The 25723-nt window shown below is 45.6% G+C and overlaps 1 protein-coding gene across 1 annotated transcript in view; it reads right to left on the bottom strand.

Moving 5' to 3' along the window:
- Nucleotides 1-2528: 2528 nt before the first annotated feature.
- prmt3 (protein arginine methyltransferase 3) overlaps nt 2529-25723 on the bottom strand; it is a 50165-nt gene continuing 26970 nt past the window's right edge. Inside the window, exons 12-16 of the mRNA XM_070962074.1 lie at nt 23464-23651; nt 20406-20492; nt 12334-12384; nt 11451-11538; nt 2529-2788 (exon numbers count right to left, since the gene is read on the bottom strand). Coding sequence (XP_070818175.1) covers nt 2679-2788; nt 11451-11538; nt 12334-12384; nt 20406-20492; nt 23464-23651 — 524 coding nt within the window. The 3' untranslated portion in view covers nt 2529-2678. The remainder of the gene's footprint in view (nt 2789-11450; nt 11539-12333; nt 12385-20405; nt 20493-23463; nt 23652-25723) is intronic.

Below are 25723 nucleotides of genomic sequence, written 5' to 3'. Positions count from 1 at the left end.
AAGACAGGACATAGGCCTGTAATAATAATACAAATAATGCTAAACTATAATGCTAACAATAATAGGAATAATAATCTCAATGAACCGTTGTCTGGCGGAATGTCTAAAATCTCACAACCATTAGCCTATTTAATGGACGTTTTCATTTGAACAAACCGTTAGGATAATAACACGCAACTGTTCAGCCATAGGCTAACATTAAATAACTATCATTCTGAAATATGTTTATCATATTGTTGTATTTTAACGCATTCACCCAGAATAAGCCCAATAACAGTAATAATAATAATCAGTAATAATAAATAATAATAATTCTGAATGTGATTCTTATCCACAGGCTCATTAAAATCATGTGTTCACGGCGGGTTTGTACTGGATTTCCTGTTTTAACCTGCGCTAAGATGGGGGGGGGGGGGGGGGGGGGGGGGGGGGGCAGTGTCCCAGCTGGGATCCTGTGGATACTGCGGGACACGCGCAGTCCCAGTCGCGGCCCTTCGCTTGCTATGCGCGCGGCGCTCCTCCGCTTGTAAATCTCCGTCCGTTCCAGATAAGAGGCTGAGGCGCTGCATTAGCCGCCGCCTTGAGTTTAATTACATTGTCAACAGAGAATAATTGTAATTGATTTCTGCTCGTCTTCTGACTGCCCGTGCAACGCGCGCGCACGGGCACGCACGCAGGCACACATACACACATCTAGTTTTGATCTCACGACAATGTTTGACTCAAAGTAAAGTGAACAACACGGTTTGCAGAGCTTTACACACATGCGGCAACACAAGGACAACTTCCTTCAGAGACAAAAGGCACAACAGCTGCTAATTATTCTCAAAAAGGTTTTAGTTTCTTGATTTTAGTTTCCAACTTTTTATCCTTTTTGGACAAGAACCGAAAAAGCGTCGTTTGTCTGTGGTAAATATTGGCTGGACTCTAATGTTTGTATTTTTTTTATTTGGACCAGACTAAGTCCTGATGGAGGAGCTGAACAAACCGCCTCGCGCTGGGGTTTCTGGGTGTCTCCTCGTGCTCGTTAATTACAGGAGCCCGTGTAATTAATTGATCACTCCCACTGTCGCCTGAGTGATAAGAAGCCGCAGCCATCTGAAGCGCCTGGAAAGCAGCGATTCAGCGGAGGAGGAGGAGGTCATCCGGAGGCCCACGGCTCCCATCACCATCATCATCATCATCATCATCATCATCATCATCATCATCATCAGTCCTGGCTGACAGCGCCTTCACACTTTACAATTCAAGTTGGGGCGATTTGTGCAACTGCGTCAGTAAAAGCAGTTAAATAATGACTGTTATTGGAGAGGATGGCGCCTCTTGCATTCATGCAGCTGTTCCCTTTTAAACAAGTTAGGAAGCAGCTGACAGTGAGGTTTTCAGGAGGTGTTCAGGCCACACCAAAGAAAGAGTGTCTGAATCTGCTAATATTCAGATTTTTAATATAAAAAATCATTTCCTTATGAATGATGGATGGAAATGGACAGGGTTGTTATAAGCACTTTTAAGATTTCAAACAAAACGATAGTCATGTTTCAGCTTTTTCAATTGAATTCTGGTCAGTTTTATCAAAGGACGCGTCCACACGCTTCTTCACTTAGCAAACATCACGCAGCTGCAGGAATTCTGCATGTTCTGCTTTCAGAAAGTGTGTGCAGATGCATGTCGCTCATGCAGGTGCAGCATCGGGTAGAACATGAGACTGAAGGGCTGACAGATTTAAGACGCAGCTCCTTTCATTTCCTCCTTTCAAGCCATCGATCAGAAACACGCACAGAAAAGCCTGACGTTGTGAGCGTATGCCCGACTTGATGTCAGCACGCAGACCAGACTGTATGAACATAAAGGCAGAGAGGACACAGAAGCAGTAGAAATACATCAGAAGAGGTGACTGTCAAATCACCAATAAGACAGGCAGCGAGCCCCACAGTCTGCTCCTCCTCCTCCTCCTCCTCCTCCTCCTCCTCCTCCTCCTCACAGATGACTACACTTTCTCAGAGTTCAGGATTCATCATCTCAGGCACAGAGGGAAGGGAAAATCTTTAATTGTAAGCAGAGCTGCTCAGTGAAGTATGTAAAGAGGCTTCAGTCAGCCCTTTTAAAGCTTAAATTCATTTCGCATTGTCCCAGTAAACTCATGGAAGATGGATGACGCCCTCGGCGAGATCTCGTACGGCTCAAAGTAGGACAATAAGGAGGAGAATATGGAGGGAAATTAAGAGGAAACATTTTAAGAAAGAGCTGGCACAACTTCCACTTAGTGTTTTTTCTTTTGTTGTTTGTTGATCAGGCAGGCGGTCTGAACCACTCCCAGAAAGTGTGGTTTGGTTATTCGCAGGACATTTACGCTTAAAAGAAAGATTTAGGCCTTGCTTCACGTTGAAATAATGTAATTATACATAAACCAGAGATCTAAAAACCTTCATTTTCATCCATATTTAGCCATCTGACCTGCAAATCATCAAACCAATGAATTTAATCACGTCACCATATGATTAATAAGAAAACACCCACAGGGAGAAAATCCTCATCCAACAGTTTTTTATTAAAAGGCACAGAAACAATCAAACGTGAAACATCAAATCAAGGGTTTCAATCTATCCAGCTCCCACAACACGAATGGTCCGCACAAGCTCGGCCGTACTGGCGGGATGTTGCACCACGTGATGATGACATCACTGCAGGCTGTAAGTCAGCTTCCTGTCTCGGAGGTCAAAGGTGACCAACAGCGAGCGCGGGTCCTTCTTGTTTTTCCGCACGGTGACTTTTCCCTGGAGCTCCTCCCCTGAGGAAAAGAAGAAAAGCAACACTGAGGCAGCCACGTCACCGGAGGGTCCCTCGTCCTCCTCTGAGCGACGGTGTGATAATCACTGAAACCAGCTGCTGCTTTTTGGCTCGGTTTCGGCACACGGTCGCCATCTGCGCTGCCTGATTAAAAGTTCACTTTGACTTGTTTTCAGCTAGAGAGAAACTTCACACACAGGAGCTTATGAAAGCTGCTGAAGATTATTTAAAGCTCGTTCTCACATTAAGGTTTCTGAATGTTCAAACGGGACAAAAATGTGAAGAACTGAGAGAAAATCTAACTATCGCTCAGTGAGAATCAACAAAAATAAACACAAAACAGCTGCCGGCAAATAAGACTGAGACAGACCTGAAGCTGGTTTTTACCTTGACGGGTTCTGCTCAGGTGAGAACTGCAGAGTCTAAACTGACTGATCTTCTTCATTGAGGCAGTCCATGTTTGCAATATGAGAAGAAATGACTGAAAAATGTAAAATACTGTGCATATGAAGATATAACGCAGCTGTTTTCATGTCTCAGGCTCAGACGATATGACTGTATTGTTCTGTATGGTTCACAGGAGACACTTCTATTCGAACATGCTGTCTGGAGACTGCACTGTGTGTGCAGCACATATTCTTTAGATACTGAGTGGAATCATCTTATTTTCTTCACTGTCAACAAAACGCATGAAAAGACCAAAAACCAACAATGCTTCAGTTCCTCTCTCAATACTTTCTGACTTTCTGACCTTGCAAAATACATCCTTTCATGTTTTAAAGAGGCTCAGTGATTTCCAAAAACAGCTGTACAAATGTTACCCAAAGCAGAACATTTCAGCTGCATCTGGTGTTCTAGTGAGTATTTTTTGGGGGGCAGGGCAAAGGGCAAAGGGCAGAGGGCAGCACAGGTGGCACAGCAGGTAGTGTGCGTGCCTCACAGCAAGAATGTAGCTGGTTCGATCCCCGGGTCGAGCAGGGCCTTTCTGTGTGAACTCTGCATGTTCTTCCCGTGCATGCTTGGCTTCTCTCCACGTACTTCAGCTTCCTCCCAAAAACATGCTCATTAGGTTAATTGGTGACTCTAAAATTGTCCTTAGGTGTGAGTGTGAGCGTGAATGATTGTGTGTCTATATATATATGTTGCCCTGCGATTGGCTGGCGACCGGTCCAGGGCATACCCCGCCTCTCGCCCAATGACAGTTAGGATAGGCTCCAACCCCCCGCAACCCTGAAAGGGATAGGCGGGCATGGACAATAGATGGATGGATGGAAGGTGCATGTGGGACTGACTCACATCAAACCACAGCGTGTGTGTTGGTTTGTTTGTTTGCTTGGTTTGTTTTTGAGTTGAGTTTCCACGTATGTGAAGTTCACTCTCAGCATATGACCAGAACTTGTGCGTCTTTGCATCAGACTTAAAAAACCAAACACCAAAAGGCAGAAAACAGCTACACTCCCGTCAGACGTGGGTCAGTTTGTAATCTTCCCGACGCCCTGCAGCAGAGCAGCGCTGCTGAGCTCAGGCCTCTGCAGCATGAGAGATCATGATGTGTGGAAAAGCAATGTGGTTTAATGTATGTTAATAAGCGAGACTGTTGGTGAGCGTGCGTGAGCGCAGAGCTGCCGAAAAGCTCCAGATGGCAGCGAGAAGGAGCGAGCGCTTACAGTAAGACGCACGAGCGATCGGGAGGCCGATGATTATGACGCATAATCACTCTGATTAACTTCACGTTTGACTGCTGGAGGTAAATGAATGTTTATCCACACGGCAAACAAGCATCCTCTCACCGCCACCCTCCACCCTCCAGCCCGCACCTCCTCTCTGCGCTACGTGCTCTTCATCGCCGGAGGTTAGAGGAGGACGAGGAGAGAAAACGCTGACTGAGGCGCTTTCTCCAGCGAGGCGTCCGCCATCGCTGCTGTCACGTCTCACTCGTTACCATGCCGACGCCGCTGTCATTGAGTCTTTGCTGCTGGCGCCGCGCTCTGGGTCTGTCGGTCCACTGCAGAGATGGCAGACGGACGCAGCGTTCGCACTGTGGGCGCTTCTCCGAAAGCAGGAACCAGAGCGTGACGAGCGAGCGAAACTCGGCGATTCTGAAACAACATCAGCACATTTCAGATTCTGGAGCTTTGGTTTGCGAAGCTGCTTGAAGAGCGTATGAGGAAAGTGCATTAAAGCTTTATTAATAACACACTTCACAACAATGTCACAAAGTGCTGCACTGCATTTAAAGCCAACACTCAGCAGCTAAAAAAACACACACACAAACAGCACTGCAGCACTGAGCAGCACACTGCTCTCCAATCCTACACTGTTATTTTAATGAGCCTTTACCAATGTGAAAATCCATAACGATAACTGGATTCTGAACTAGAAAGTTCTCTCAGACCTCCACCCACAGTCCTTATCTCAACCCAAACCTCTTCAGGGTGCAGGAGCAAACAGAAACACTCAGTTTGAGACTCAATGCAACACCTGGCCAATGAAAATAAACCACAGTGACGTATCTTGTGTTAAGTCCCGCAATCCAGCTGCTGTCTAGTTACTACGCTGGGTAATTATCTACATAATCCTCTTTTTTATACCATGGCTTGCACAAACTATGCACACTTCCACATTTGACGTGTAAGACTGTTCAGGCAGGTTGTTCCAAAGCCTTGATATGATCCCATTTAGTGCTCGCTAGACCTGTTAAGAGGGACCTGCCCAAAGATCACAGGCTGCGATCTGCCTCCATTACTGAAATATAACTGAGTAAGCCACAGCACACCTCGAAGGTAATTAGAAAAACTTTAAAATCGATCTTAAAACACATTGTTCAGTGTAAAGAAGCTAAAATGGAGGTCATGAGTAGCTTTCCTGCAGCATTAACTGCATTAACTTTATTGGCTGTATTTCATGAAAGCTGAATGAATGCGGATCAGATGACAGACATCACTGGAGATCAGACAGCATGGTTAGAGCCTTGACCAGCTGCTTTTCGCTGTAGCCAACACATGGAAAAGATGCAGCTGGTGATCACAGTCTGAGAGAGGCCGTCTGACCCTCACTCCATCACAGACTTAATGTACCGGGTCAGTGGTCGACACTACGAGGACAAGCCAGCTGTAACAGAAAAGGGCACCAGCACACATGCCTGGTTTGCGTTTCTGTGTGTCTAAACACTGGTGATGCGTGATCTGACTTAAAGGATCCTGATGGAAAAAAAGAAACATTTCCAACTGCAAAAAGAAAAATCCACCACAATCGGCCGGTGGTTTCAGCTCAGCTTCAGTACATCCGTTTGACTGCTGGGCATCTGCTTCCATGTCTGTACCAATTCTGGATGCACTCTTCTCCTCAAAGGTTATAAAGACTCCCACAAACTCGCCAAACTATCTTTGCTTTGCTTAGTTTAAAGAGAATTACATCAGGAGCCTCCATTTCTGGAGAGAGCAACAAGGCCTGACGCTCACGGGAGGCGGCAGACGGCTGCAGTCAAACTCAAGTTGGCTAAAGGCCGATAAAAGGTCAAAGGAATAATTGCTCGACCCTTGGTGACCTTCTCTTAAAGCATGACTGAGAAAAAAAGAGGAGAGGGACCAAAGCAGAAAAGTGTCAGACTGATCCTCGTGTTCACATGAAAGTACTGAAACATACCGACAGAGCAGTCGAGGTGCGACTACAGCAGCTCTGCAGTAATCAGCCGAGCAAACTCCCCATGGAAGAGGGCCTCAGTGCCTTCAGTAAACCGGCCACTCAGATGCTGCGAGAAAGAGTTAACCATGTGTGGAAATGAGTCGGGAAGTGAGCCGCCATGTCGTACATCAACATGCCAGTGTCATTAAGCACAACCAGGCCTGCAGAAAGCTCCTCGCTCAGCCTTTCTCCATGAAATTACACTGGAAATACACGGCTCGCATTAGTGATTCATTTAAACTGTTGTCATTTACATTTTAACCATTTAGCTCACGCTCTTACAGGATCTGCAGCTCCACACTGAGTGCGGGGGTGGACCGGCTGCAGTGCTTCAACACCAGGGCTCATCATTGACTCCCTTTCACAGACAAATAGCGTGATTTTCGTTTGACTGCTGGAGATTGGTTTCAACTGACTTTTACCCGCACTTTATGTCCCCATTAGAGGTGGTACCTTTGCTAGACGTGGGTTCGGGCAACTCTGCCTGCGCCAGAGTCCCTTAGCCTGATGGTACATTTAACAGGTTCACTCAGGTGGGGATCAGATCTGTCATCTAAATAGCAAAAGCATCTGGATGAAGCACAGGAAAGCTGACTTCACTTCGGCCTCCTGACACTGCAGTGATGCTCTTGCTCCAGTCTACCTTCATTTGATCTATTTTTTCCTTCTCAGGCCTTTTCCGGTTGGGGGCAGAGCTAAGAAGCAGAGCCGATGGGTCGTGCATCCCCAGCAACAGGACACGAAAGCAGCCCGTGTGTTGAATTACAGTCCTGAAGAACTTGAAGCTTGGCTCGGCCGCTGCTGTGTAACAGCTCAAGGACCTTTGGTGCTCAAAAAGGGGGGGGGGGGGGGGGGGGGGTGCGGAGGGGAAGAGTTGTTTAAACTCAGCCCGGACGGGTGAGGGCGGGGGAAAGAGGAGGTCTGAAAGGCTTACAGCGCCGCTCGGGACAGAGGAGGTGAGTCACAAAAGTGGGTGGGAGCAGCCGCCACCTGACTGTCCAATGAAAGCACAAGAAAGGCCCTCGGCACAGGTAACCAGGCCACTGCCTCACCTCGAGGATCATGGGACTTTCTCGCCAAAAAAAAAAAAAGAAAAAAGCGTGACCTCGTTTCTCTGGTAAAAATCGAGTAGGTGCCGTGAAAAAGGGCCCTCCTCTTCAATGCACGAGCTACACAAACACAGCAGAGCATGACAAATGATTCGCTGTTTAATTTATTACGCTGCCAGCCGGGAGGATTTGCAGGGATGTTTTGTTCCAGCCTGCTGCGTGCCTTCTCTCTCTTCCGCCGGCACCTCCCACAGAAGCGCAGCCTCAGAGTTAATTACTGCTGCACTCATACAAACACATCAAATAGGATTCGCTCGCCGCCGCGATAAATCACCACAGACAGAGTCGGTATTAAAACAAACCACTGGATGTTTATGCCCGGCCCTCACTACAGCTGAAGGTGCTTCTCAGTCAACACCCAGGAGGAGAGGCCAGTGTGTGTGTGCGTGCGTGTGTGCGTGTGTGTGTGTGTGTGTGTGTGTGTATGGGAGAGAGAGTTCTGTCATCTTCAAGGTGACTTTAGGAAGTTTTCTCTTAGAGCCAGAAGGGAGTTTAGTAGAGAAGTACGCAAGTACTCTTGTGAATTTGAGTGTGTTAAGGAGCAGTGTGGTTGGTGTGTATGTGTGTGTGTGTGTGTGTGTGTGTGTGTGTGTGTGTGTGTGTGTGTGTGTGTGTGTGCATGTGTGTGTTGTAAAGTACACTAAAGGAGACTAGCAGGAAGCTGGTGAATGCTGTTAAAAACTCAATTTCTGGTTTACGGCCCCTGGAGGAGGCTGCGGACTGTCAGGGTGCCGGGGTGGAGCGAGCACATCAATAACCTGCCGCTCACTCGCTCGCTCGCTCACACACTCACACACACACACACACACTCACACACTCACACACTCACACACTCACACACTCCTGCCCTCACTTTGTTCTTCCTTTAAACTTCTGGTCCTCACTCTGCTTGGTTTACACATAACACACACAGCCTGGACGTCACGTTAAGCTGGAATCAGCTCCGTTAAACCTGGCTGGTTCTGAGCTCAAGCTGTGAACGTGTGTGTGTGTGTGTGTGTGTGTGTGTGTGTCTTGGCTAATGCTGTAACATGTCACTGTGGCCTAGAGTAACCCCAAGAGCCCAGATGCTCTGGAGAGAGAGTTTAAGGATAAAAGCTGCTTTAAATTTGCCTCTGTGTGTGTGTGTGTGTGTGTGTGTGTGTGTGTGTGTGTGTGTGTGTGTGTTACATTAACAATTTTGTAAGACAGCATCTGAGACACTTAAACACACTTGAATTTGTGTTTGAATCTTTACTATACAAGAATGCGACTACTTTAAAGACTAAAGTTTAGTGCCCCCTACAGGCAGCCATGATTATCACACTGCACGAACCGCAAACGAGTGATATGGCGTCAGTCCCTTCGCAGTAACGAAGCCCAAAATGCAAAATCTGTTCTAAACGTATCGCTCGAGGACGTCTCATGAGGCCATTAAAAATCAAAAAAAGCAAACCCCGCCAGCCGGTCGCATTTCAGTTTTTGACGTTTTGGCCTTAAGGTGGTGTTAATGCAGTGTTCGCCTTCTTGGGAGAATTAAGGAGCTCAGTAAATGTTATTGCAATCTGCAGAGATTTTAATATTTCTGTTGATATATTTTTTTTGGAAACTTTGGCCTGACGGCAATACTGACAGCAAAAGGGGAAATTTTCAGCCTGGTGGTGGTAAAAATGTTAAATTACAGTAAATTCTTAAATTAGTTAGTTAAATTAATTAGTTTAGTTTATCTTGAAAAATCGAAGTATGCCCCAAAACTGCCCCTAAAACGAGTCAAAATACACATAAAAACAGATAAAGGGGGCAAATTTCAGTGACGTGTGTGTGTGTGTGTGTGTGTGCATATTCATACTGGTGACAAGTGTCTTAGCAAGGTGTTCACCCACCACAAGCTGCCAGAACAGCTTCCACGCTTTGTCAATTATTCCGTCACCTGTCTGTGTGCGTGTTTGCTTGCATGTACACAAACACGCAGGTGAAACGGGTAACACAGGTCGACTTGATGCGCCAGATAGTCAAATGAAATGCGTCTCTGTTTGCCGCCTCCCTCTTCTGTACCCTGTTAGCACACTGTCGTCCTCAGCGCTCACATTCGGCTGTTTATCTGACCCAGCGCAGCGCAATGCCCGCGATAGCGTTTGAGCAGCGTCAGAGGTTTTGACGTTCTTATCGCCCTGGCTGCCACTGGCGCGGGCTGAGCTTGGCTAAGGGCTGCCTGATATCTCGCGTCTCCTCCTCTCTGCGGGTCATTTATTACAGTAGGCTCCATCTAGTATCTGGTCAGCGAGTGGACAGCCGGCCACATGGCTCATCCATCCTCGCATCAGCAGACACCTCCGCGATAACTGCGATGATAGCGCATGCAGAGGGCCAGAGCTTCCAGCAGCAACAAACACAGGATATACATTTGTGCTGTGGTCAAAGATTCGTGGCATTTGTTCTGCATTTCGTTAAATAAAGCTTTAAAGTTCACTGATCAAAAAGGCTCAGAAAGGTCCTTGCTGGGATAGACGCTCTGGAACACATGGAGTAGAGCGTTAATGGATTTATGTTTCCAACTTCTTTGGAATAAACAGAAGAAGAAATGGACAAAACAGCTCAATGCTAAAACATTAGCACAAGAGCGGCACAAGTTGAGAAGGCTGTCAGTTACGCAGTCAAATCAATCTAAAGTTTGCTGACATGAGCTAACATTAGCCACGCGGTCATACTACCAAGTAAAATCTGTTTGTTAATTAAAGACAGCAGGAGTGTTTTTATTGCTAATGATAACTGGAATGAACTTTTCAGTGGTAAGAAGAGAAATGTGCAATTTCCTCTTTCTTTTAACTTAAAGTGTAACGTGTCAGACATCAGCTAGAGAACTTAACTGATATTTTAAATACTGTACGGTCACAGATACAGTGAAGCATCTCCATATCAGAACAAGGTTTTGTGGATATTGTGATAGTTTGGTAGCTGTTTGCGGTCTCGAGACAGCGTATCGTAAAGTCTACAGCGGGTTCTGTAAAGCGTCAGAGTCCTCATATTCACCACAATGGACCTAGACATGGACGCACATGTGGGTCTGCACATGGGGTCTTTGGTGCTTGTGTTCAGATGATGCACCTGAAGCCGTGCACAGTCATGTATTTTGGGTGACTCGCCAATACGCTGAATGCTAAGCTAAGCTAAGTAGTTATACTGTACTATCAACTGTCATGCATGAATGTCCTGAAAATGTTTCAGTTGGATTCATTCTTTGGATTTGTCCAGTTGGCTTGTTTGATTCAATCACTACGGTAAAAAATATATTCATGTTCACGCATTAGCATTAGCACGTTAGCATGGACCAACATCCGTTAGATGTTTGCAAAAAGTGACGGGAGACACTCATCATGTCACATTTGCTGGAGAAGTAACCTGCAGAAGTTATTTTGGAGAACATCCCAGCAGCTACGCCAGTAAAGCTTTAATCTGCTGATGCAGTGATTCTATAAATATTTCGCCGGTCAGTTACAAAGCGCTCCTCTTGTAACTTGTCATGATTCAGAGGCCTGCAACCGGCTATCAGATGAAGTTTTACATGCTGTCTCAGATGGCTGAATGTGATTTGTTTTGATCCCTCGCTGTCTGTGTGGGTGACAGATAACGGGTGTCATCCAGCCCGACTACATCTCCACCACAGACAGATTACCTGCCGCAGCTCGCTGACGCACCGCCGAGGTCCACAAGAGGACGACCAAAATCACGAAAGAACGCACACAAAGCAAACACGAAACTGAACTCAACACGTGAGCTCTTCTCGGCCTACAAATCTGTGCATGAGCGTTGACAAAAGTAGACAATGTTGCTCTACGTGTAAATAAAAACCAGTGTGGCCTTGTCATGTGGAGGCCTGTGTGGCTCACTGACCTGCTTGCACTGAGACAGGCCTCTCCAGCAGGAAGACAGTCTGTTTCCAGTGTGTCTTTGTGACCTGAGGACCCGTGGAGAACATCACCTGGAGCGGTTATACGTGAAAAGAAAAAAAAAAAGAGCAAACACATCACAAACCAGTGCTGTTAAATCTCTCTAAAGAGCTCAGAAGACTTTGCAGCATTTTGCAAAAACAAAAAACTGGATGCTTAAGCATTAAAAATCTGTTTAAGATGACATTACAAAATCTGTTTTAGTGAAAATCTATAAAAATGTGAGCCTATGGGAAAATGTTAATTAATGACAGTTTACATGCAGCAGTGATGGAAAAGAGCCAATTCAGAGAACCCAGAAGGACTCAAGTATTAATGTCACATTCCCAGAAAAAACACAAGGAAAATGTACCGGAGGTCCTGAAGGAGTCTGGTTAATTAAAATTAAAACAAAGATTAAAATAAAGCTGCACAAAAGCTTGGAACTAGTCCTCTCTTTCATGCTTTCTGTCCCAGTCAATCCACTCCCACAGTTCTGTGTCTGTATTATAAAGGAAACCTAACTGACTGTATTTATGGAGCAAACAGATAATCCCGTTACATTGTTCCAGCTTTGGCTCCCAGAGATGGAAACTTACTGGACCATCCATATGCAGCTTGAGTCTCAGGTACAATAGGAAGTGCAATCAAAAGGCACGTCTGTGCTGCTCACAGAGCTTGGCATCGGCTGTTCCAACTGGCCGGCTCTGCTCGGTAAGTGCTTATATCAGCAGTCGGCTAGGACGCCCGTCGATTGCCAGTGAACGCCTCAGGGAGGAGGAACACGCTAAAGCGTGAACATAATTGAGTTTCCGTTAAATGGCTTGGCTGTTGCTGCTGCTGCTTACCTTGTTGCTGCAGCCTTTGTCAAAGAAAATGTCAAAGTAGCCGACAATTGCCTGCAATGAAATATGAGGGGCGTGTTAGAATGTGACAGTACAATAAACCCCTGGATTTGTTTGACTCCGCTGCGACTCTGACAGGCAGAGCTGAGGCAGGGGCGGGAGGCACAACACGTCTCAGGGTTTTAATGAGCGAAATAAGCCAAATGAGCTGCTGCGTTCGGGAAACAGGCAGTAAAAACAGACTGCGAGCAAAATGTGCTGTTCAAATATTTACAGTTATCTTCACAGTTACTCTTCTTTACAGCGGCACCTTAAAGGAGGCGTAAGAGTTCGGCTTGTTTTGCTTGCCATGCTCACCGTGTCATTCGTGTGTGTGTGTGTGTGTGTGTGTGTGTGTGTGTGTGGTCTGGAGATCCGTATTGGCCGCCCTGTTACAGATTCAGTGGGTATCGATATGACTCACGCAAACTTCAACCCTCCTTCCTCTCAGAAGCAGCTTCTCGTTCAGGCTGAGTCGACAGCAGCTCCCACGTGCCCCCCCTCACCTCACCTGGGACGCTTGTCACCGGACAAACGAAATAAATTATGAGGCCGACAACACTGAGGCAATTTTGCTGACGATAAAAAAAAAAAAAAATCCATCTCGGCACATGAAATTAGCAAAGGTGGCTATTCTGGTGTTGCAGCATCGTGAAAACGCTCAGCTCAGAGGAGGAATCGGTTCAGGAAAATAAGCACTAATGTGGTTTTGGTCCAACTGGATATGAATGTGTGTTCATCTGAATAATGCCCACCACCAAGGGAAAGGAAATTAGACAACTGACAAATCTTTGCTCTCAGGGAGTCCATTATTATGCTGATAAGACTAAAAGAAGAATAAACCAGGCGGTCCGGAGCTTCATCAGGCCTTAGATGTGACCAGAAATGACAAACTTCTATAAAATACGCCGTTTGCCTGGAAAGGACACACAGAGCGATAAATACAACTGAGTGAAAACCAATTCACACATCTAAAACAAACTGAGGGAAAGTCCAGGCCGGAGGGCCTCTCGGTGACTGTTAGATATGTGAGGTAAAAACCACCCCCCAGGCTTGTTTTACTCCCATTTCTCCCCCCGCTGGAGGAAGAGAGGCACTCTATCAATCTCAGGCCCGCACTTGTAGTGGCAATGATGCAGAACTAATAGCTTTTAATCCTGACGCAGCTGACAACTTGGAGGCCAGCTCTGTGAGACAAAGAAGAGCCGAATCGATGCAAGAGAGGGGAAGAGGGAAAGAGAAGGGCAGGAGAGAGAGGTACAGACAGGAAAACGGAAAGAAGGAAGACATGGGGGAGATGAAAGGGAGGGAAGGAGCAGGGTAGGGTTCGGAGGAGTGGCTGGAAAATAATGTAAAAGCTGGGGAGGAGGGTTTTTTTACGGGGTTTTTATTGGTTTGCGTCACTCGGAGAAACAGAATACGGCACCATCTGTTCACAGCTTCTGCAAACGTCTCCCAAATTGTATTTAAATATCTTCTGCCAGTAAAACTGGCTAATCTTGAACTCACACCGCATCCACATACAGTAGAGTACACACACAAAGATACACACATGCAGACTCGATAATCACGATGCCGTCAGAGGCTTCAATCAACCTTTATCGACTCAGACAGGCAGGGGCGGCGCCACTAGCTCACAGCTAAACCGCCAGAAAAGAACCCAAAGTGGATAAAAGAGCATGTCAACCCAATGCAATTATGGCTTTTAATGAACGCTACAGAGACGCTCGGTGCTGAGGTAATTAGGAAATTAGGCGTAATTACTCGTCAGGCGGAGCGGATTCACCTCTCTCAGCCGGAGAGGCAGAGATCATCCTCATCGCGCCTCGCTGATGACAACGCCTCGTAAGCGAGATTGATTGTCACTTCTGCGTCGTGCAACTTTCACACTGCAGCGAGACGGGCAATTAAAATTTAGGCCACAGAGTGAAACTTGCAGGAGCGGTGGAGGAGCTCGGCGCCATTAAAATCACATCTGAAAGAAAAGAAAGGAATGTGACAAAACACGAAAGATGTGAAAGTGTTAAGATGAGCGGTGAAGACCTGGATGACTCACACTGATGTGGATTAAACCGGACTGAGAAAGAGACCATTTGGGGCCATTTGAATGAATTTAATGACAGCTTTTATAATAAATAATAATAATTAAAAAAAAAAACAATAAAACAGCAGGGCAAGATTCGAACTTCCAGATGGGGACTGAAAAAGGAGTCTCTGCTCATCTGAAGCTATGTCCACCTTTAAAAAAAAAAAGATGCACTGCGATGTTTTGTTCCCGACTCAAGCACTGAACTGTGGAAAGTGATAATTACTGCGGGGACAGATGCTAAATATCCTTAAAGCAGCATTAATTGATTTTGGGCCACCAGGGAGCAGAAAAATATTCCAAAAAGCCGACAAACGTACAACCTTAAAAACACCTCAGCTTATAAAGTCGCTAACATATTAGCATCCATCAGACAGCAGAATTCAGTCTTGCTCCCGTCCACCTGATGAAGTCTAATTTTCTTTAACCTCAGCTTGTGTACAGTGGCTTATTAGAGGTTGTTTGTTGGCAGGAAATCAGGTTGGAAACAGTAAACGAGATGTATAACCAAAACAACGATGTAAAGGAGGCTAAAAAAAGGGTTGGTGATACTTTTCTCATTTCTGCTTGAATTTACTGTCATTATCAAAAATATTAGCGTTTCATTCTGAATTTATGTAGTATGCACGTACCCCAGCACATGCTGAAATAAGGGAAGGACGGTTAAGGGTGCAAGAGAGACAGACGGAGGGAAGAAAGGACGAGGAAAGAAAGGGTAAAGTTAAAAAGGCGAGGTGCACACGCACATCCACACACCAAAAACAGGACAAATCAGAATGAGCGCTTTCCATTCTCATCAGCGTTTAGCCTTGGGCCCCAGCTCTGTCTGTGATAAGTGATGATAGTGGGCTCCCTGACGGCCCACGGAGGAGGCTCCGCAACACTGCAGCTCTCCGGCCCCCTTTCTCCAGGAAGAGCGGGGGGAAAATTAATAATTATCATCATGGATAACACCAACAGGGAGCAATTCATCATCGCTCCCCTTTCGCCCGGCTGCGTGTCAGCGAGCCGCGTGGCCCGGCCAGATACTATTATACAGCGGTGGGGGGACGTCGGGGGGGGGGCTGAATGGAGGGAGGGGAGGGGCGCTGAGGGGGAGGCAGGGAGGGGGCGGGAGAAGAGAGGGCTAATGCGCTTTTGATGGGGTTTATCCAGGCGTGGAGGCTTCAAGCACGACCACCTCACGGGCGGCTTGGTGTGAATTCCTCCCCTCCGCCTCCCCCGTCTCTCCCCTCAGCCCCTCCACCCGGCTCCGTGCTCCTCGCTCGTGACGCCTCTTGGACAAACACGCAGACGACCGCGCTGTAGCAGTTGGAGAGGGTCCAGATTCGCACAGTGCAAAACTGACGGCGGTTTGCTGCATCACTGACTTCTGCTCAGGTAATCTCAACTGAACACAGCTGAGTTCAAGGCGGGAGAGAGGTGGCGTTTGCAGCGACACACATGAACACGTGGAGATCATCTACACACACAACTTAGAGGGAACTTCAGCTTTGTCAACCTAGATGCGTTGTCCTCATTTATTCTCGTTTTACAGCTTCTGGTTTGTCTGATTTGGGAACTCTGGCATCAAGGCACGGGATATCAGGCCATCATAAAACAAACAGGAGCACACACAAGAAGATGGTCTGTGTCGGCAAAGTTTCCAAACTGCAAACCTAAAATGACCCTGTGCACTCTCCACTGAGCAATACGAAGGGAAAACAGCCCTTTCACCTGGACTCAAAGACAAGCGTGTGAGATTTATGTTGCATATAAGTTTTTTGAAAGTTGTTGGTGGCAGGCGATGCCCCTCTTAACATGAGTTTAGTGTGACATTTGAAATCGTGTCATTTAAGATCCAGATTAGTTTAATTAAAGCACTTGCTGTATTTAGTTTATATTCAAGCATTTGTTTCTTTGACTTCTTATCTGCTTTGATGTCTAATGACTTCATCACAGGTAGAGGTGCTCTCATGTATGAATGCACATGAATATTAAATGTTCTAATGATCGATACCCAGAATTCACTGCTGATAAACCAGCAGAGGAGAGAAAGTCAGTCCTCATACACTGTTCTGCATCAATCATCTGGGATGTTCAAGCTTCCAGGAGGTTCCTCTGATGAACTTATGGAAATTACTTTGGTGTAACCGCGACCCACATTCCTCATGTGGCCTTCAGACAGCCCTCAGTGCGCCTGAAGTCGATGCATCCGGCTCATGTTGGATAATAGGGCGATAACGAAAGAGTGGAAGTTTTCTTGGTTGAGGAAAAATTTATTCCCTTGTTCAAAAGAAACCCATCTTGTGTCTGTGTGGCTTCTGGTCTGTGTTTGCTGCTGCTGTCTTTGTAAACACTGTGGTCTATGTCTCCTGCACAGATCTCTCTGTTGAAGACTTCAAAAACTGGCACAAATGCTGAAATTTCTTAAGCTGCACAGACGCTGGATCTTAAATACTCCCACAACATAACTGAAAAAATCCTCAGAGTGTTCAAATCCTCCACACTCAGAGGATTTTTCTGACTGTGGGAGTCCAGGTCTCTGGGTTTCAAAACCTGGTTCTGGCACCTTGATTGTGCATTCCTGATGTGATGGACAGCAACACCAACAGCGTGCCACACAACACAACATAACTCTTAGCATAAGCTTCCAGCATGATCAAACTCCTTATGGACCTGATGAAGCTGAACCATCTGAAATTCAGAAGGTGGACTTTGCAATGAAAGAGTGCACCACTGATTAAGCACATGGACATCACAATGGACAGTAAAGAAGGATCGTCTCTTCCATTTCATGCCTTCTTCTTTAAAACAAATCTGCACCGCAACAAAAGCAGATCTGCAGCAGCACTCCTTAAGACCTGCAAACAGACTTTGATGTGTAAAATCAGCGTACACCCCCTTTAACTTGTGGGCTTGTGACATAATTCAACTTGTTTACAGTCAACTGGAAATAGTCTGCCGTCAGCTGACACCCAAATCTGAACGCTATGCTTACTGATACACCGCTGAGAGTTAAAGAGTGGATTTTTCCATCAATAATTCCCTCCTTAATGTGCTGAAAATCGTCCTTGAAGATGACGAGTGCCTGCCCTGTCAGTCCAGAAGGCCATTTCCCCCCACACAATTTAAATTTGATGGAAAGCAGGTTAGAGATAGATTGCAGAGACGTTTTCTCTATAGTGCTACAGTACTGTAGCTACATCAGCAGCAGTGAGACAGCGCTGTTAAAATTAATTACAGACAGAAACTTATTCTCTCCTGCCACACCACCAGCATACATCATTTTCAGCCTTTAGGAGGGAATGAGGCATTTTTGCTACCTGTTCTACAGCTCAGGTAAATGGACCATTGAGATGTGGGGGCTAAAGCTAAAAAAAGCAGGGAAATAGACGCGACGAGAGGATTTCTGATGCAAGTTTTAACGCAGGTTTGAGCACATATATATCCTGTATGTGGCTTCACGGTGTTCAAAGGCAGACACAATGTAAACACGGCGCAGAGCACGTGAGATGTAAAAGGGAGGCAAGGAAAGGAGCGATAAAAAAAAGCAAGAGTAAGAGGATTTGTCTTGTGCGTGAATGGCGCAGACGCAGGGGTTGTGCTGTTCATTTAATGCAAGGTTAGGCAGGCTGAGCTGATGAATGGACTGTCGACAGGAGAACAAAAGCAGGCGCTCCATCACAGGACAGGAGGCGCAGCAGCTCTCCCTCACCGATCCCCGAGCACTGGTCCAGGAGCGGTTTACCCTTCACACATCCTAACCTTAACTACTACAGAGGAGCTGTGACCAGTGCTGACTACAGATCAGTATCTTTACGGTAACGTCAGCCTACTCCTGCAGGTCGATAATCCATCTGTAAATCCTGGGACAAGCAGGCTGGATGAGGGAGGCGAGTATCTACAATGTGCACAAGTGATACCTCCACGCAGAATATCTGCATTATAAAAGCCAGAAACACCTGGATAAATCGAGTCTGATAGCACGACTGTGCGATAAATCCTATACATCAGATACTGAGACACATAAGTACGCTCCTGCATGTCAGCACAGCTGCTGAGGACGATCAGAAGCGTGAAATAGCAGGGAGAAAGCAGGGAAAAGTAGTTGTGTGCCTAATAAAAAAGAACTGAAAAAAAGAAAATTACACCTCTGTAATATATGATCCCTCTGCTCAGCCCATCTGCTTTGCTGCAGCCGACCGCTAACATGACTGGACTTATACCCCAGAAATAGAAACCGGACGTTTTCAATTACAGAGCAGAAAAGACAGAAAAATGAGAGGATGTTTACAAATCCCATTAAATTCAGTGGCCTTACCCAGGGAGCACAGGCCAGATAATAACCACCTATTGATTATCCATTAAACCGATACACCAGACAGTGCAGTAACACTGCAGAACACAAAGCTGCTCCAGCACAAAGAGCTTTTTTAGGGACAGATCACTTCTCACAGGCTGCGGTAGTGAGGCTGTTCTGTAGTCAGCCGGTCGCTGCCGGTTCCACAGAGAGAACCGCAGCTCAGACACGGGAAGGGGGTGGAAATGTCTGGGGGGGTTGATGGTGGCTGCCAGCACCTCACCAAATAGACTCATAAACCATTCTCCATGCTTTGGTGCCTGTGGCTGACCCTCACTGAGGACACAGTTCAATTTTGCATCGTGGCCGCCCGTCAAGCTGACCTAAACGCCACAACTCAAAGGTTCAGCCTGGTTTCAGATGAGTCATGTAACGTCTCACACAGGACTCATTACTCTTACCTTTCATTAAGAATGGGCTAATTAACAGTGTTCATTTTAAGTGATGAAAACAAATGACTGGGATTTTGGACAGAGATGCATGAAGACGGTGGAGGAGCTGCTGATGCACGGGGATAAATTATCTTTCTTAGAACATGTTTTACTAAACATTGTTTTTATGCCATGTTCTGAAAATTTGTGCACACAAATTATTAAGTCATGCAATTTCATTGTTGTAGCACCACCAGAACACTAGATGGATACATTGTGCATCATCAGCTAATACGATTCATTCATCATATGTTTCTTTTAAGAGTTGCACTGAGTGGAAGACTTGTGTAGCATTACAGAAAATTAGCTTTCATCTTGCACATGTTGCCAGTAAATACTACCAGCACCGCAGTCCTGTAGGATGAACATCAAGTAGGCCAAGGTGAACGTTCAGGCTTCGTGTTGACTCCACAAAGCCCAGCAGGCCCAGTGTGTTTTTTTAGTTCCTCCAGCAGAGATGAAAGACTTGATGTACAAGTAGGAAACATAGAATAACTACGTAAAGGCAACGCACCTCTTTAAGGCTGCAGTGTGAGAGGCAGGTTTGTGTGTGTGTGTGTGTGTGTGTGTGTGTGTGTGTGTGTGTGTGTGTGTGTGTGTGTGTGTGTGTGTGTGTGTGTGTGTGTGTGTGTGTGTGTGTGTGTGTGTGAAAATGACATGGCAAGCAGGCTGTGGACATTCACTAAATCCACGAAATCCAAAGTCACATTAGCCTCACTGCTCTGATTCGATCTGAAACTCTATTAAACATCCAACTGACAGACATCCTCTTACATACAGACACATAATCCATCAGCGCGAGCTGACTGATGTCTCTGCTGTTTGTGCCGCCTCGTTTTTTTCACACAATATCTCTGATAGATGACAGGCGGAAGCAGTGGATGTGCAAACTTTTGTTTCAGGTCATTTTTTTTAGCCTTTACTGTTTAACGATGGACTAAATTTGATACAAAAAAAATAAATAAACAGACTTTTTCTTCAAGATACGTTTATCTGCATTTGAGATCTCAGCAACATGACGTGCTGATCTAACACTTCTCAGCCTCATTAATTAAGCCCTAATATCACATAGGAAGAACTTCATTTTGAGGTTAACAATTTCACAAACTTCCGCACAGCAGTAGTATTATGGATGTCTCAGCGAGTGAGTGTGTAGTGTTTGTGTGTGTGTACTTACTGTGCAGTCTGTAGTGTTTGTTATCTTCAAGCAGAAATCTGATGCAAACTCCAGCTCGGACAGACACACTCTGTTACAGTCAATCGTCTGTTGAAAGTCAAAAACACACACACGATGCACAGCTTAAAACAAGAGAATGGCAAGAAGTGATGAAGCAACACAACAAAGTGAACAATAAGAACAAATGTACTGCAGGGCAGAATCCGCAGTATGTTGAATTTTTCTGTGCAAGTGACATTTTGTCCTCAGATTTTCAACAGAATAACAGAAAACATACCAGTTTATGTTTGAGCTGAATCCTTTTGGATGAAATGTTTCACAGCTTAACATTTCGTTTCCCTTCAGGCTGTGACAGTGATATTTTCTCTGTTACAGGAAACTTTATCATCACAACTTTGATTTGATGTCCTGCATCCTGGCCGCTGCTTCTTACATCAGTTATGATAACATTTCCCATAATAGGTCTCACAGGGAAATAAGATTGGCCAGAGGGTCATACAACTGAGTGCACCCCATAATACAGTAACTCCTCAATGGTAAAGAAAACCCTGAGTGTGCAAAAGTACATTACTGTTAGTACATTCACAAACTGGACAACATGGTGGATGGAACGACGTCGGTTAGGAAGCAAATGCTGCAGCTACTGCTAGCCACAGAAACTCCAACTGAAACCTTCATCTGGTGGCGCTGTTTGGAGTCCATACAGCACAGGGGTGGGGAGTATACCTGCTTCATCACCGTCATGGTGTCGCGTTCAGCCACAATGTGGATTTTGCAATACTGTCATTCCCGTCATAAAAGTTTTAACATGTCAAAAATAGTGTGCTTAGCTGTGGCTGCAGGTAGAGGGCTACACACGTACTCATGGAACTGGAGTTACAGCCAGTAACTACTTCCCCTCTCACTATAACACACAAAGATGTGGAAGGTAACATTACACACGACGCACACCAGTTTCTGTGTTGTTGACTGCAAGAACCAACACAAAAGTCTTCATCTACTGCCACCGTCCGATGAAGGGGACAGCCAGTGGACTAACTCGATGGAAATGTCCCCACAACAACAGCAACTGGAAAACTCTTAGGCTAACAGTTGTAACGTTATGTGTGCTGTAATGCTTTGGGGGGCCGATACAATGCAGGATTCACTTCAAAACTGAAGCTAAAGGGCAGAACAATGCGTCTTCAAACTTAGAACCTCCACTGTATCCTGCTGGTTCGTCAGCATTAGCATGTTCTGTGGCTAACCGGGCTATTAGCATCTATTGTACGCACACACAGTGGAGCATGGTTGGAGTATTTAATAGACAGTTAAGAGAAACTGTGTGATTGTTGATCCTCATTTGAGGCCGGCAGGATCACCGGAGTAGTAGGTTGGAAGTGGAAAACTGCTTTTTGCACGTTGCTTCTTGCGTCGTCTCACACAGCCAGAGCTAACGTTAGCGCCACACTGCGTACTGCAAACCAAGCTCAGCTTCGTTGTTACAGTAAAGCACCCTCTGCTGCATCAGTATGTGTTGCTGCTGTATGTAAATGTACTCTACAGACATGCTCCGTGGTGCACTGACTGGCCAAATCCTACCCCTGGTCTAATGAATCACACTAACTAACCTACATTATGGGGCAAAACCACATAAATAGATCATATTAGGTCATATTGCCCATTCAAACGTACGTATGATCACATGCCAATCACAGATTGAGCCTTTTGGAGAGCATTTAGAGCAACACACTCTTTCTAAACTGGTAAACCTACGACTCTGAACATGAAACACATCACATGAGACATTTTTAAAGCACCTTCAAATGGTTTTAAGTTCAATATTTCTCAAGTTGAACATTCCCATCTGTTATCGCCGAGAAAACTCATTTGTTTTGCAGGAATTTATAATTCCATCAAAGGGCTCTCAATTTTACGGAATAGCAGCCAGCCTTAATGGAACGTTATTGGATCGTATCAACAGGAGGCAATAGATGAGAGTCCATGTAATTTGGGCAGAGGGGCTGTCTATTTGTCACTGGAGGGGAGAAACTATCGATTAGAGGATTCAAATTCCATTATATCAAGTTCTCCCCTCATTCATCACACCCGCAGATGGGTGGAGGACATGCTGCTTAGCAAGCAGGCCGACCGGCGGAGAAACACGCGACGGCATGAGAGACAAGAGGGGAGCACATTCGTACGCAGAGAGACTCAGCAGAGGTATCTGTGCTCTTGGATGTTGGACCGGGTGTGTTTGTTTTATCTCTGCAATGTGTGTGTGCTCTCCCATCAGCCCAGTGAAAACCGCTCTATCCACGGGGGGCTGAGAGTAATGAAGTTTCCTTAAGAGGAACTTAAACAAGGATTAGACAGATCAATCACCCAGCGCTACAGCATCAGCACGCACGCACACACACACACACACGCACACACCTTCAGGGCCCTATCGCTCTCTCTCCACAGCTAACTCCTGCGCTCCTTCTCTGTCTATAGCCTAACAGCTTGGGCCCCTCAAACTCAATTTCTACTCTTTGTAGCTTCCAAGATCCTTGTACATCACAATCAGACTGACACATTGGTTTGCCGATACAGGCTTTAAATATCAAATACTGGGGGTTAGTGTCATCAGTCTGCACTACAGGTTTAGCCTCTGACACTTTAAAAATATTTTATAATAATGGCTGGTCAACTGTAAGTCATCTGTGAGCGCAAACCCAGGTTCAGCACAGACCATCAACATCACCCTTTAAAGGAAGAATGATCCCTCAGCACAGGTTGCACGTCAAGCAGTACAAAAGAGAGATTTAGTCTCGTCTGCTTGTTTAATTTGAATGATCTTTAGAGGCCCGACGGTGAACACAAAACAGTACTCAAATCAAAAATTAGAGAGGAAAAGTAGATTTAAACTACCAACTGATTTCATGTCTTACTGTACTTTCACATCTGGTGCTTTTATTAGATTACAGGGTTTGGTCAAACATGTCATTTCCTTGCAGTTTCTAGTATCAGTTACTGGACTCCCAAGCCACGGCACTGGAGGCTGAATGCTGCAGAACATAACCTAAAGCATGTTTACCTGTATGACTGTAGGTTCAGAGATGAGTGTGTCTGCTTTCACCACTTCCACCACCGCCTCAGGCACCACAGCCTTCTTCATGCACGCCATGCTGAAGCCATAAACGTCATCCCAGAATGCAATGCGGTCCTGGTGCTTCTGTGCGTCTCCAACTGCTGCCAGGCTGATGTTACAAAGGTCTGGATAGACTGTGGAGGAAGGAGAGGAGCAGAGAGTCCAAGAGCATTCATAAGGTCTACTGACAATGCACTACACATCTACAGGAAACAAGGACACCAAGCAAACGTCTCACAGTCCATATTTTTGGAGCATCAGAAAGTGCGGTCTGAGGGTGAGCAAGGCCGCCCGGTGAGCGGCGAGTGAATCCTTCAGGGATTCGTTTGGCTCTAAACAAAAGATCATTAATCATAACTAAAGGAAAGGGTGGGCAAATTCTGGTTCCATAAACTTCTACTGTCAGTGCCGAGACATGCTTAATATCAACAAATTTAATGGCTTGAAAACCATCCAACAAATTTAATCAGAGAACGCCTCAACATCTTGTGGGTGTGGAGCTCTGCATCAATTTCACAAAGCTGCTGTAATGACTGTGTCCATCACGGGCACAAAACGTGGCCTGACGACCATTTCGTCCTATTTTCATACTTCAAATTGTAATAGTTTACACAGTGGACACTAGATGGCTGAAATGTGGACAAAGCACGAGGACACCTGAACTCAACAAACTGCTGTGACAAAGTTGGAGGCAGCAGACGGTCTCACTGTACAATACAAAGCAAAAAACAGGTGGGATCACAGGAATGGACCGGTCGCATTCACATATGGTTACTGTGATATTTGATAAACAGATCTACACACCAGTTCCTCCTCTGCGTCCTGAGGCTGCGATGGGGTGGACACTATTTGCACTATGAGCATTAAATAACTGACACTTCACTGGCACTCCAAGTTGACTGAGTCAAATTTCTCTGCTGCACAGAAAACGGCCGCCTCATCTTCTTCTTTAAGCAGACACAAAAGCCTCATCCCTTTTCCATTATCCCCTTTATTACTTCAGGTAGGCGTGCTAATGAAAGTCGCACAACATCGATAATAACGTTACTCTGCCTGCACTTGCTTGAGCTCTCTCAGTAACGCTGATGACTACCCCTCACGGTAAACACTGAAGAAAAAACATGATCCCGGCCTAACGCTGATTCATCACTTGAGGTGGTGGAGATTCTGACTTGTTGGGGTGCCTCGTGATTTGCAGTCATTTTGGAAGTCGTGCCAGAAGAGTTAAACACGTGCTTTCACAGCTGACAGCGTCTCCGTCACTTCAGAGAAATGGCTGCTGCTGAAAATCACCCCGGCTGTATTTTGGTCAAACAAGTTTCCGCACCTGCAGCCTCAAAAAAGCCATTTTTCTCAGCAGATGGAAGACATTGGTCAGTTACAGGGAAACTTGTGTTTCTAGTTTAATTTTTAATCTTTCTTTGAAGATTGAACTTCAGCAGTGATTACTGTCACCCTTCATATTACATAACGCTGCCGACTGAATGAACATTATCCATGTCTTAAAATGAGCATTAAACATGAACCTTAATGTCTTTTCTTTGCCTTTTCACATCTGAATAGACTCCTTTGTACAGTTAATATGCTTGGTGATTAAGTCAGAGCTGAGATGCTTGCAGCCATTGGTATCCCTACTGTGAAGTAACATTAGCTAAAACAGAGGCCTAGGGCCTAAACCAGAGTTCAGAATGCACCCGTGAAGGATATATCAAACTTAATATCTTAACATACAACTTGCTGCCACTAATAATGGAAGAATCTGAGAGGTTCATGACAGCAGAGACTTGACCATAGTTTACTGGTATGGTAAATACACCTGACCAGGGCATCATGGTAACTTCCAGGGAGGAATTAATAAAGCAATACAACTTCCTTAATGCAGACAGGCTGAGTATAGCTGGGCCATAACGAGTGTTATCCACACACATGACAACATACAGGGCTGCCAACTCTCACACAGATCTCACGCCACACTTCTTTTCTCACGCTAACTTTTCATGTTCAGGTAGTGTATGCATGGTTATTGGTTTTAATTTATGATCTGTTAATCAGGATCAGGGGTAGTGGTAAGTGCCACCCCCCTGTGCAGATGTGCAGTGTCTACTGCACAATAACACCTGTAACGAGCTAGAATCAACAGGCCTGCTGCTTTAGCGAAGCTATTCTTAAAACTTCAAAATAGGATGAGACTGTGAGGTATCAGCTG

Source organism: Chaetodon trifascialis, chromosome 1 (genome assembly GCF_039877785.1).
Source record: "Chaetodon trifascialis isolate fChaTrf1 chromosome 1, fChaTrf1.hap1, whole genome shotgun sequence".
Lineage (NCBI taxonomy): Eukaryota > Metazoa > Chordata > Actinopteri > Chaetodontiformes > Chaetodontidae > Chaetodon > Chaetodon trifascialis.
The sequence above is the reverse complement of the archived record's forward strand: the minus strand, read 5'-3'. Positions and strand labels throughout refer to the sequence as shown.